Raw genomic sequence first — 13,083 nt, forward strand, 5'->3', positions numbered from 1 at the left:
CCTGCCTCAATACACATAGCATGCACGAGACCTTGTTGTTCCATTCCAGTACTAGAAATGACAAACTAAACAGTAATAAGAATATAGCCAGACCCCAAAACCAGGCAAACAAAAACAAAATTAGACAAATAGGTTTCCACAAAATTGAAAATTTTCTCCACAGCATAGGAAAAAAAATTAAGAGTAAAGAAACAACAAGCCAGGCACCAGTGACTCACGCCTGTAATCCCAGCTATGCAGGAGGCTGAGATGTGAGGATCATGGTTTGAAGCCAGCCCAGGCAGAAAAGTCTGTGAGACTCTTATCTCCAATAAACTGCTCAGAAAAACCTGGAAGTGGTACTATAGCTCAAGTAGTAGAGCGCTAGACTTGAACACAAAGAGGCCCAGGGACAGCACACTCAGGCCCCAAGTTCAAGCACCAGGACTGGCAGGGGGGAAAAAAAAGAAACATAAAGTGATTGGGGAAAAAATATTTGCAAGTCATACACTGGGTAAAAGGGGAATACTTCAACAATATGAGCCAGGCTGGGGTGCAGCTCAGTGGGAGAGCTTGTTTGCTAGACATGTGAAGTTCTGCTTTTGATCCCCACCCCCCACAAAGATCTGAAGAGCCATTTCTTAAATGAAGACACACAAATGACCAAAAGATACATGAGAAAATACGCAATATCTAATCAGACTACTGCAAACTAAAACCACAATGAAATATGTTACATCTGTTAAATGTGGTATCATAAAGAAGACGATGGGGGAGAGGGAAAGGAGGAAGGGGAATATGGTGAAAAAGGTGAATTTGTTCAAAGACAATGTGAACATGTATGGAAATACCACAATAAATCCCTCTCAAATTACAAATGTATGTTAATTCAAAAAGAAAAAAAATTGAAGGCTAAGATAGCTCCGCAGAACACCTATTTATCAAGTACAAAGCCCTCAGTTCAAACTCCAGTATGTGCAAACATACTAGGCTTTCTGATTCATTTTTCTTTTGGTAGGGGTGTTGTTCAGACAGGATCTTGGTAGGTAGCCCAGGATGGTCTTGAACTTGTGATTCTCCTACCTCAGCCTTCCACGTGCTTTAGTTATTTTTCTGACCAGGGTCTTACTTTTTACCTGTACAGCGTAGATCATGATCTTCTTATTCATGCTTCCCAGATAGCTGGATGACAAATGCACATCAACCTGCTAAGCTTTTTAACTTTTTTTTAGTATTGGGTCTTGCAAGCTTTTCTTTGACTGTCCTCAAGCTGTGAGCCTCTAAATCTCAGCTCTCCAAACAGCAGGGTTACAGACATCAACCACCACACCCAGCTCAGACACACTAATTAAAGAAGAAAAAAAGCAGGGCACTGGGGGCTCATGACTGTAGTTCTAGCTATTCAAGAGACTAAGATTTGGAGGGTCACAATTTGAAGCCAGCCCAGACAAAAAAAGTTTGTGAGGCTCCATCTCCAATTAAGCAGCAAAATGCTTGACTGAGTGCATGACCCAAGTGATAAGAGTGCCAACCATAGGCAAGAAAGCCATCCAAGAGTGCAAGGCCCTGAATTCAAATACCAATACTGGCATAAAACAAAAAATTAAAGTTATTTTTTCTATCAAGGATAATGTCTTCTTCTCATATCTTCTTTTATTCACATTTTTAAAATGTGAAAGCATTCACTAGGAAGAAATAAAAGCAACCAGGTGCGAGTGGCTCATGCCTATAATCCCCAGCTACTCAGGGAGCTGATTATCTGGTGATCATAGTTCAAAGCTAGCACAGCAAAGTCCATGAGACTCATCTCCAAGTAACCACCACAAAACCAGAAGGGGTGCTGTGCCCAGGCCTTGACTCTAAGCCCCACAACAAAGGGAAAGGAAAGGACAGGAAAGGAATTACTCTGTCTTGATTGAGGGCAGGGGATGAGAATTAGCAAATGGGGTCAAAAACGAGTAAAAATTTTTACTCCTTGACTTCTGAACCAGGTGAATATGCTACCTGTTTAAAATAACAGATTCCTAACATTTCTGCAAGCCAAGAACAATTAGCACTCAATCCAGTTTCTTTGTTTTCAGGAGCCAATGATTTAGTTTACTTTTTACCAACTAGGACATACATGAGTGAACTAGGACTCAAAGAGACGAAGGAAGCTGAATGAAGATCTAAAGCTAGTGATAAACGTATGTAAGTATGTATACATACATACACACACATTGTATAAACAGGGACCAAATAGATAAATGCAGTGGGGGAACCATTCTGGTTCTGAAGGGGGTCCAGTGTACCCTGGCTGCCCTGCCTGCCAGCCTACCTGTTCTGCCAGCCAGGCAATGTGCTTGACTTCCTTGCTGCCTCCCGCTGTACTGGTAGCACCAAGCATGGCATTGAGTTCTGCCAACACCTGTGGGAGGAGAGCCATTATGTTGGTGTGGATAGCTACGAACCAGGAGTGTGCAGTGGCTGTATCCTTGCAGCGGAGGATCAACGTGTTCCTGCTATCAGGAGAATGCAGCTCTATCAATCTGTGGGGAAAAGAAAAGAAAAAAGGGAGCTAGGTCAGAAGCCATCACACTTACCAGAGTTCAACACACACAACTGCAAATCTAATTTAATTTTGCACTCCTCAAATAGAGGCATTTTCTCTCAATCCCCTAGAGTCCAATTTCAGAGAAAATCACACCTGGAAGAATAATCATCAGCAAGCCTAATTGCTGAATCAGTTGTTGTACTATGTTAATGAAAGGTGCTGATAAGGCACCCTACATTATGGTCTACAGAACACATCACTTTGCCTTAATTTCCATATAAAAAATGTAAAGCATATTTGCTGAACATCTTGGGTCAAATGTGGAACTGATATTTTTAAAATATTTAGATCATTCTAGTTTAAGTTATTAAAATATACTAACGAATAATGAACTACAAGTTACATGAAATAAAAGAAAAATTAGCAGAACAGTACTTTTATGAAAATCTGGAATTGTGTTTTAGTGTACAGGTAACATGGTATGATTAAATCAACCAGTGGTTAAGAGATTGCCAATACTATTGTGCTATTTTAGTCAATGAACAACTTATATTTCAAAGGCAATCTTTACAAATGAGCTAATTTTTAATGCACATAAACAAATTTCTTTTTTTTGGCCAGTCCTGGGCCTTGGACTCAGGGCCTGAGCACTGTCCCTGGCTTCTTTTTTGCTCAAGGCTAGCACTCTGCCACTTGAGCCACAGCGCCACTTCTGGCCGTTTTCTGTATATATGTGGTGCTGAGGAATTGAACCCAGGGCCTCATGTATACGAGGCAAGCACTCTTGCCACTAGGCCACATCCCCAGCCCATAAACAAATTTCTTAAAAAGCAATTTCTGGGAGTACTTTTATGGATAAAGTACTTACTCAGATAAATCAAATAAATAAATGACTAAAATATATAGGGAATGCATTTATCTTGGAAAATGGAAAAAAAAAAAGCTATTATGAATGTCTCCCCTGGTAGGTCAGAAATTGACCAAGTGTTAGTCACCAAGGAGAGAGCCTTATTTTCTGAGGACAGGCCATACTACTTTGAAGTGCTTATTAGCCTATTACAAACAAGCACCTCACACGAACACCAGCATTTTTGCCTTGAAGCTTGACTTTCTCTCCTTTGCTCTATTTTTTTCTTTTTCAGTTTTGCCACATTTTTAAACCCTTTACAGTTGCAAAGAGTCTAAGTGGTATTATTTTTTATGACAAATATTTATTCTTTTGAACTGTTTGGTCTAGCCTTTCACTTTTCTGTTTAGTTTTGTTGGTTCTATGGCTTAACTCCAGGCTCAAGCTCTTGCTTTTGATCAAGGCATGTACTCTATCACCTGAGCCACGCCTCCACTGGCAGCCTTTTGCTGGCTAGTTAGAGATGAGTCATTTTTTTTTTCAGTTTCTTTGTTTTTCTTTGTTTCTGCTCAGGCTGGATCCAAAACTCGGTCCTCAGACCTCGGCCTCCTGAATAGCTAGGATTATAGGCTTGAGACAATGGTGCCTGGTGATAGATCCTTTCTTAGAGAAACATTTATTGGGCTCCCGCTAAATGGTAAATGCTACAGTAGATACTAGTGTTGGAGATACAGTGCTAGAAAAACAAAAATATCTTGCCTCTACTCTTGTTGATTACCATGACAGTCTAAGTGAAACTATGATAAAACAAAAACGAATAATTCCAGGTAAAACAATTACCAGTTACAAAAAGGGCTGAAAAGAACTGTGATTTTGCCTGTGAAATAGTGTGACTATTACTTTAATACTACCATGATGGTAGTGGCAAAGCAGAACTTGCAAAGGAAGTCTCTAGATTTCTAGGCACACTTACTAAGCTGGCATCATACTATGAGATAATCTGTAAACACACACCTATCTGGTAGCTCTCTACACCCACTCAGATGCCCTAGCAGTAGTCAGCATTCCAGCCACCAGTCAGTCTATCCATCTCGAAAGTTCTACAGCAATAGTCACATAGGAGAAAAGTTTTAGAAAGTAGCCCAAAACAAAAATGATAGTGAACAGACACATTAAAAAGTTCATGTTGAAAAGCTCATTTCCTTTCGAGAATCTTTAGACAGAAGAGCTCCTGAACTATTTGCTTGTTTTGGATGCAGATCCCATGAGTTCATCTAGTTGATTCCTTATCCTATAGCTAAATACAGTAAGAGGAACCTGGGGACCTAAATGTAGACGGTCTTGAATAACAGGTTGAGTCTGGTTACTAATTAGTAAGCCATAGGGAATCACTTAGGATTTTCAAAAAGGGAACAAAGTGAGCACACTACACTGAAAAGATTAAGAGGCACACTGGCAACCATATTCCAGCAGCATTATTCACTCGTGTCAAAAGGTGGTAGCATCCTAGATGCCCGCCCATCAATGAATAAATCAGCAAAACACATTTAAAAAAATCAGGGTTTAAGAAGTGGCGCTGTGGCTCAAGTAGTAGAGTGCTAGCCTTGTGCAAAAATAAGCCAGGGACAGTGCTCAAGCACCAGTACTAGCAAAAAAAAAAAAAAAAAGAAAAAGTTCTCAAGTCAGCTGGGAAGAAAGTCTGTGACTCTAATTTCCAGTTAGCCACCATAAAGCTGGAGGTGAAGCTGTGGCCCAAGTGGTACCATATATCATCATAGTGGTATCACATATTATCAGGCTGAACATTTTCTAGGAAGATTTTTTTCATTTCCACCTAGTTACTTTGGCACTAGAGTTTGCATAAAATCCTTTAAACACATGCTTAATGTTCATTGGCAAAACCATGACAAGGAATTTCCTTCACTCCTCCTACTGACCTACTTAGCACTAAAGATGGATCTTAGTTCCTCTTTCTTGAAGTATAAAATGTACACTTTCTATCTAGAGAAAAAAAGAAAAGTTTTTACATTTCTGCTCCTGGGACAATGTCTAAGACATGGCTCCTTCCACAGAGTGTAAATTCTGAAAACCCTGGTGTCAAAGATTGTAGTTATTACTAACTGGAAAAATGGAAAATAAACATTGTAAGTTACAGCTGATTAAGCATGAATGGATACTAGGTACCTTAGGGCTCAAAAGAAGGAAAATAGGCAGTAAGTTATTTCACAGGACAGGATCACTAATTTTTGATGAAAAGAGAAAGTACAATATCTTGAAAAGGGATTGTAAAATACAAAAGAAACTCCATCGGCTGGTAATGTGGCTTAGTGGTAGAGTGCTTGCCTAGTATGCATGAAGTCCTGGGTTCAATTCCTCAGCACCACATATATAGAAAAAGCCAAAAGTGGTGCTGTGACTCAAGTGGCAGAGTGCTAGGACTGATGTAAAAACAAAAACAAAACAAAACAAAAAAACCCAAAACCTGGAAGTGGAGCTGTGGCTCAAAGTGGTAGAGGGCTAGCCTAGAGCAAAAGAGGTCAGAGACAGCACCCATGCCCTGAGTTCAAGCCTTACAATGGACAAAAACAAAAAGCTTAGGAACAACATCCAGACCCTGAGTTTAAACCCCAGGACCAGCATCAAAAAGAAAAATTCAAATGAAAACTCTGCTAATACAAGTATGGAGGCATTTGCCAGTAATTGGGTCCATGGGACAGAGGAGGAGACAGTTACAATGTGAACAGTTCTGGCCTCTAGTCAAACCACTGAGGATTTCCTGAGAATCAGACAAATTGAATCAATGTTTAGGTATATAGAAGCACAGGATTCTGTAAGTCCAGCCTACATTATTTTTTCTGCTTGATAAAAGCCTTACATATAACTTAAGTTTGATTTAATAACAATCATGTGATTTTATGTGCCATAAAGCCAAGCTTCTTACATGGAGAACAGCCAGTGTGAAGACAACTAAGACACTGTGAATTAGCGCAAAGGACACAGACTTAACATTTTCCAAAAGTAGCCTCCAAAAACACCTTGTTCTCGCTAATTTACATTGCCCACATATTGTTTGATAAGGAATGGGCTCATGTCCTCTCCCTGCACTTCATCATTATTTGTTTAGTTTTCTAGTTCCACAAAGAAACACTTAACAATTATCAGAAGTATCTAGTATCTAGTGAGGCTGTGAAACTTGATTGGGGGGAAGGAAGTGAACATTTTCCTTCCCATTACTTACTCATTCTGACAGCACTTTGTTTGTTTCTTCCAGCTCTACATAATGGAATAAAATCCAGTACTAAAGTAGTAGTAGGAGTAATAGTAACAATAGTGCCTTACATAAGTAGAGGATGAGCCACAAGGATATTCTGCTACACCCACCAGAATGGTTACCATGAAAAAGACTGATACCCGGGCTGGGAATAGGGCCTAGTGGCAAGAGTGCTTGACTCATGCTCAGGCCCTGAGTCCAAGGCCCAGGACTGGCAAAAAAAAAAACAAAAACAAAACTGATACCAACAATGTTAGTAAGAATGTGAAGCAAAGGAAACTTTTTTTTTTTTTTTTTTTTGCCAGGCCTGGGGCTTGGACTCAGGGCCTGAGCACTGTCCCTGGCTTCTTTTTGCTCAAGGCTAGCACTCTGCCACTTGAGCCACAGCACCACTTCTGGCCATTTTCTATATATGTGGTATTGGGGAATTGAACTCAGGGCTTCATGCATACGGGGCAAGCACTCTTGCCACTAGGCCATACTCCCAGCCCCAAAGGAAACTTTTAGACATTGTTGTTAACAACATAAAATGGAAAAATCATTTTGGAAGACTGGAAGAATATCTGGTGGGCTTTTCCCCGCCTGGTGCTGGTACTGGGGGCTCGAACTCAGGGCTTCTTACTCTTACTCAGCTTTTTTGCTTATGGCTGACACTCTACCCCTTGAGCCATGCCTCCAAGCCTGGCTCTTTGCTAGTTAATTGGAGATAAGAGTTTCTTGGTACTGTCTGACAAGGCTAGCTTCAAGCCACGATCCTAAGATCTCGGCCTCCTCGTAGCTCACAGCCTATCTTTGAGAAGGTGGCCTAGAAGGGATTCCGAATTAGAACTGTCAGATGGCAGAGCTTGCCCTTACCAGCACTATCCTCTACTCCCATTTTACTCCCCAGGGGTACCACCAATTTACAGTATGTTGCACACCTACACACCTACACACACACACATACACACACAAAATAATGTAACGTGGCACTTGTAAAATTAATCTTTCTTCTGCATAACTGAGTTAACAGGCAGTTGTGTGATACTGTGCAAGTCCTTCAGTTTATGAAGCCGAGTATGATGTTCTTGTTAGGTACAGCTCACCTGTTTTCCAGATCTGGCATGCTTAGGTTTCTAGCAGCAAAGCACATTCGAAGAGGGATGACTTTTCTGTCCTTGGTGCTGTTCTGGTGTTTCGGAGAACCAGAGTCCTCGCTGCCACTAAAGCTTGGTGACTGTGGAGCCACACCCTCCCATGGAAGGTCTGACACTAGAGATGGCTTCTTGATGTATGGGGTTACTTCTCGGATGAATTTGACTATGAACAAAAATCAGAGAAGAAGGTTACTACTTTAGTTTCTCATGAAAAATGAAAACTATAATAGTCACATATAAGTAGCATTTACCACAAAGTAAAACAAAGTCCAAGAGTCATGAATCTCGAGACAGATTTCAGTGAGACAATACCATATAGCTTTAGATTATTCTTAGCATTTAGAAAAAGCTTAAGGCGCCCACTTGTTGGTTTACTGTCCACTGAAACCATATAAAACAAACTTCATTTCTCTTCACACGAGAAAATTTCAAACATCTGAAAGTTGTATTATTTCTTTCTTGCTCTTATTCATTCTAAGTATTCCCAGTTCAATTTGGCTCAGAACTCACTTAACCTTCAGTCACTATCTACCAGGTGCCAGGTATTAAGCTAGCCACTGATGTTAAAAGGGCAAATGGGGCATGGATCCTGCTCTGAAGAAATGCTCAGTCTGGTAGAGGGGGCACTATGTAAGCATCATTACATTCTGAAAAACATACCCAAAAAATAAAGTACAATCAACATAAGCACAAAGTAGGCTTAACAGTCTTGCTGTTTCAAAATATTCTACTGACATCAAGAGAACCTCAAATTAAAATAAAGATTGCAGTAGACAGAAAACTTTCCCCTTCTATGTTCAATTTTAGGACTCATAAAATACTTCTTTTACCTTAGTGATGACTGGCAAATTATGTTGAGGCAGGGTGTTCTTGTTTTAAAAAAAATAAATTGGCTGAGTGCTAGTAACTCACACCTGCAATCCTAGCTGCTCAGGAGATCTGAGCGTCATGTTTTGAAGCCAGCCCAGGCAGGAAAGTCTGTGAGACTCTTAACTCCAATAAACTACTCAGAAAAATCCAGAAGTGGTGCTGTGGCTCAAATGGTAGAGCACTAGCCTTGAACACAAAGAAGCTCAGGGACAGCACTCAGGCCCTGAGTTTAAGCCCCACAACCAGCATTAAATAAGTAAATAAAAATACATAAATAAAAATAAAGGGGCTGGGACTATGGCCTAGTGGTAGAGTGTTTGCCTCGTATACATGAAGCCCTGGGTTTGATTTCTCAGCACCACATATATAGAAAAAGCCAGAAATGGTGTTGTGGCTCAAGTGGTAGAGTGCTAGCTTTGAGCAAAAATGAACCCAGGGACAGTGCTCAGGCCCTGAGTTAAAGCCCCAGGACTGGCCAAAAAATTTTTTAAAAGGATAAAAATAAATAAACCGAAGATTATTAAAATCGTAAATAACATTAAAAGAATTTTAAATAGCTGAATGTAGATGAGCCAGTCATTATTCTCTTTCTTAACATCAACATGGGCTGTCTCTATTTTACCTCCCTTTCAAATTCCAATGTGATAGGCCACTAGAGTAACATAGGAATTAGAAAACTTAAAATGGAATCTTTCTATTTACACTTTTGGCACAGTTGGATGACAGATGTACACTACCACACTCAGCTTATTGGTTGAGATGGGGGGTAGGGGTGTTTCTCATCAATATTTTGTACAGATTGGTCTCCAACTAGTATCTTCTTGAACTTTGCCCCTAAATAGCTAAGATTCAAATGTAAGTCACCAAACCCATCCCAATTTTTTTTTTTTTTTTTTGGCCAGTCCTGGGCCTTAGACTCAGGGCCTGAGCACTGTCCCTGGCTTCTTTTTGCTCAAGGCTAGCACTCTGCCACTTGAGCCACAGTGCCACTTCTGGCCGTTTTCTATATATGTGGTGCTCGGGAATCGAACCCAGGGCTTCATGTATATGAGGCAAGCACTCCTGCCACTAGGCCATATTCCCAGCCCTCCATCCCAATTTTTTAACACTAATCAGTAGAAGAGATGAAGCTATTTTCTTATACATTATTAAACAAGATCTGCCAGAATTAAGCACAATACTAGAAAACATGATGCTAATGCTAGCATTTAAATAAGTGTATTACTTGTTTATGTGTATGTGCTTTCTGTACAGTTATGTGTGATTCTGGGTGGAGAAAGTAAAAGCTAGTTGCCTCAGGTCACCAAGGAGATTTTTTTCACGCTAGAAGAATGAGTGGGGGTGCGGTACGCACATCCCTTGAGTGGCTCTCAATACACAGTGCAGCTCTGTGCTTTCAAGAGGATTAGATAACAAGAACTTGGCAGAAATTCTTAGGGCTTTTAGTCACTGCCAATGGCAGAGACCCACTTTTTGAACATTTGAAGAACTATACCAATTATATATACCAAGTGGGGAAAATAAAGACATCTTAAGTAAGTACTCTTGAAATTATAGTGATCTGAAAAGAATTCTAATGATCTACTTAGAAGAAGCATCTTTGATCTGATGCTACTAACACACACACACACACACACACACACACACACACACACACACACACCCTCCCACCCTCCCTCCCTCCCTCCCTCCCTCCCTCCCTTGAGGATCACCTTATTAAAAGAGCAGCAAGCTGCACCTGAGTTCCTGGTAATGCAACCCATATTGCTGTCTAATTAGCTAAATGGCTAAAATATTGTACATTGACATCTGTTTCTAATTACATGAGATTTGGGAATGGTAGGAAGTTAACAGTATTCTTTGGCCTTTAGGCTTTACCCTTGTGCTACAACCTCCAGAGTTGCCACGGGGCCTTAACCAGAACACCTGCCTGGATGATCAATACTATTACAACCCAAGTGGCTTTTGGTCCAACTCAGAACGCACAATATAGCTCAGGACGCTTTCATTCCCACCCCCACAAGGTTAAAGATTATCTTCAAAATAATTAAACACCAGTTTTCCTTCCCATCCCCACCCACAAGTTGTAAAGTTTCAACAGTGTCTAGTGAGCACCACCGCTGCACACTTCTATAACTTTTAAAAGCACTAAAAGCTATTTAGTGTGCATAGAGCCCATGGCTGTAAATACACATATTTGGGTGAACTCATCATTTTATCTTGTAAAAACCACCCTCATAAAAGCATTGCTTTCTTCGTTTCTTTTTTTTTTTTTTTTAATTTTTATTTTTTTTGGCCAGTCCTGGGCCTTGGACTCAGGGCCTGAGCATTGTCCCTGGCTTCTTCCCGCTCAAGGCTAGCACTCTACCACCTGAGCCACAGCGCCCCTTCTGGCCGTTTTCCATATATGTGGTGCTGGGGAATCGAACCGAGAGCTTCATGTGTTGGAGGCAAGCACTCTTGCCACTAGGCCATATTCCCAGCCCCACTTCATTTCTTAATACCTTTTTAGTCCTTCTAGTGTACTTTTTAATGAGTTTTAGTGAAATTGAGTGACAAAATGTGAGGTGCTATTATTCTGCCTGTGTTCACAAGCAAGTTTGTTTCTAGGTTATCTAAGGGTGGAAAATGTGGTTTTGCATTCTGCACAGGAATGCATTATGCTGATATCACTGCTAAAGTATTCTCCCAAGAGAGTCATCACAAACTCCTCCCCCAAACCAGGAATCTGACAGATGGCCACCAAAAACAGTGGGAACTGTTTTGTCTATGGTAAAAAGTCTTTTACATCCTTAATTTGTAGGTGACTTTTAGCTTAAGTCTCCTGGTCTGTTGGAATTTGAATAGACTGCAGTCTAAGACTTGATGTGAACCTTGTAAATATTGTTTCTCTGATTTCATTTTTTGTTAGGGTTTTTAAGACAAAGTCTTGCAAAGTAACTCCACCTGAACTTGAGCTTGCAATCCTGGCTGCTTTAGCTTCCCAAGCGCTGGGATTACAGACATGTACCACCCTACCCAGCCTACTTCTTCATTTTATTATTATTGACAGTACTGATGGTGTTGACCCCAGGATCTGCGCTTGCCAAGTAAGTCGGGTAAGTGCTATACCACTTGAGCCAAACCTCTATCTAGCCTTTTTGCTTTAGATTATTTTTCAGATTGAATCTCATGTTTTTTGCCCAGGAAAGGCCTCAGATCCCATCTTCCTATCTATGCTTCCTATGTAAATGTGTTTACAGGAATGCTTTTTCAAAACTGGTTTACTGAGGTGGAGTGTTGCCTTTTCCAGGGCAGATCCTCCCAATCTGTGACTCTCAAGCCCCTGGGATTCCAGCTGAACACTATCACATCTGGCCTCTACCTCTTCATTTTAAAGTTACACAGCACATTTGCTAATTTACTGAGCTCTTTCCAGGTACAGGGAACTGTTTTAGGCATTCATAATAATACACCGGTGAATAAAACACATGGAACAACAACAACAAAAAAAACCAAAAGAGCTCAACTCTACAATTATAAGTAAATAATATGCTAGAGAACTGAAAGGGAAAACCTAAAGTGTTACTCGGGTACTGGTGGCTCATGCCTGTAATCCTAGCTACTCTGAGATATCAGGATTGTGGTTCAAAATCAGCCCAGGCAGGAGGGCAGGAACATCTGTGAAACTCTTATCTCCAATAAACTACTGGAAAAAGCTGGAAGTGGAGCTATGGCTCAAATAGTAGAGTGCCAGCCTGAGCACAAAGAAGGTCAGAGACAGTGTCCAGACCCTGAGATTTCAAGCCCCAGGACTAGCATAGAAAAAAAAAAACAAACAATAAACAAAAACCAAAACAAAACCATCAATGTCTTTAAGCAGCTTTATTCATGTTACAAAACTAGAAACAACCTAATTTTTTTCAATGGCTAACTGGGTGAATGCAGTCAGCTACAGAATTCTATTCTGAATAATAAAGGAAAGAACTACTGATACACTCAGCATTGTGTCTGGACTTCAAATGTATCAGGCTGAGAAAAGCCAGTCTCATTTCTAGAAATAAAAAAACAGATCAGGTATATGTAGGACGTATGATTATAAAGAGATAGTGTGACAGTTTTTTTGAAGTGTTGGAACTGTCCCACATCCACTTAAGATATTGGTTCCAAGAATTTACACATGTGTTAAAATGTATAGAACTGTATACCCTAAGGAGAAAAAAGTCCACTTACTGTATGATAATTACAAAAATTTAAAAAAAGTATATGGTATATTAGATGTTAAGTTATAGAAGAAAACTACAGCAATGGAAGAGGGATTGGGAATTTTGCAATTAAATCAGTCTGCATGGTCAGCATAAGAATATAATCAGTAAGACTTTTGAGCAAACTTGAAGGAGGTAGTGGAGTTGGTCATGTGGATATTTGCAGAATTATTCCCACCAGCAAGACACAATGTTAAAGCAGT

At 40.2% G+C, this 13,083-nt stretch overlaps 1 protein-coding gene across 2 annotated transcripts in view; it reads right to left on the reverse strand.

Annotated features, from left to right (window-relative positions):
• Window positions 1-13,083, reverse strand: part of Sntb2 (syntrophin beta 2) — an 82,385-nt gene that overhangs the window by 29,140 nt on the left and 40,162 nt on the right. For both annotated transcript variants that reach the window (XR_007212284.1, XM_048355238.1), the window contains exons 2-3: window positions 7,716-7,929; window positions 2,297-2,507 (exon numbers count right to left, since the gene is read on the reverse strand). Coding sequence is in view for 1 of the 2 variants with exons in the window: in XM_048355238.1 (XP_048211195.1) it covers window positions 2,297-2,507; window positions 7,716-7,929 (425 nt within the window). In the remaining variant the exon portion in view is untranslated. The remainder of the gene's footprint in view (window positions 1-2,296; window positions 2,508-7,715; window positions 7,930-13,083) is intronic.

The sequence above is a fragment of the Perognathus longimembris genome, chromosome 10 (genome assembly GCF_023159225.1).
Source record: "Perognathus longimembris pacificus isolate PPM17 chromosome 10, ASM2315922v1, whole genome shotgun sequence".
Lineage (NCBI taxonomy): Eukaryota > Metazoa > Chordata > Mammalia > Rodentia > Heteromyidae > Perognathus > Perognathus longimembris.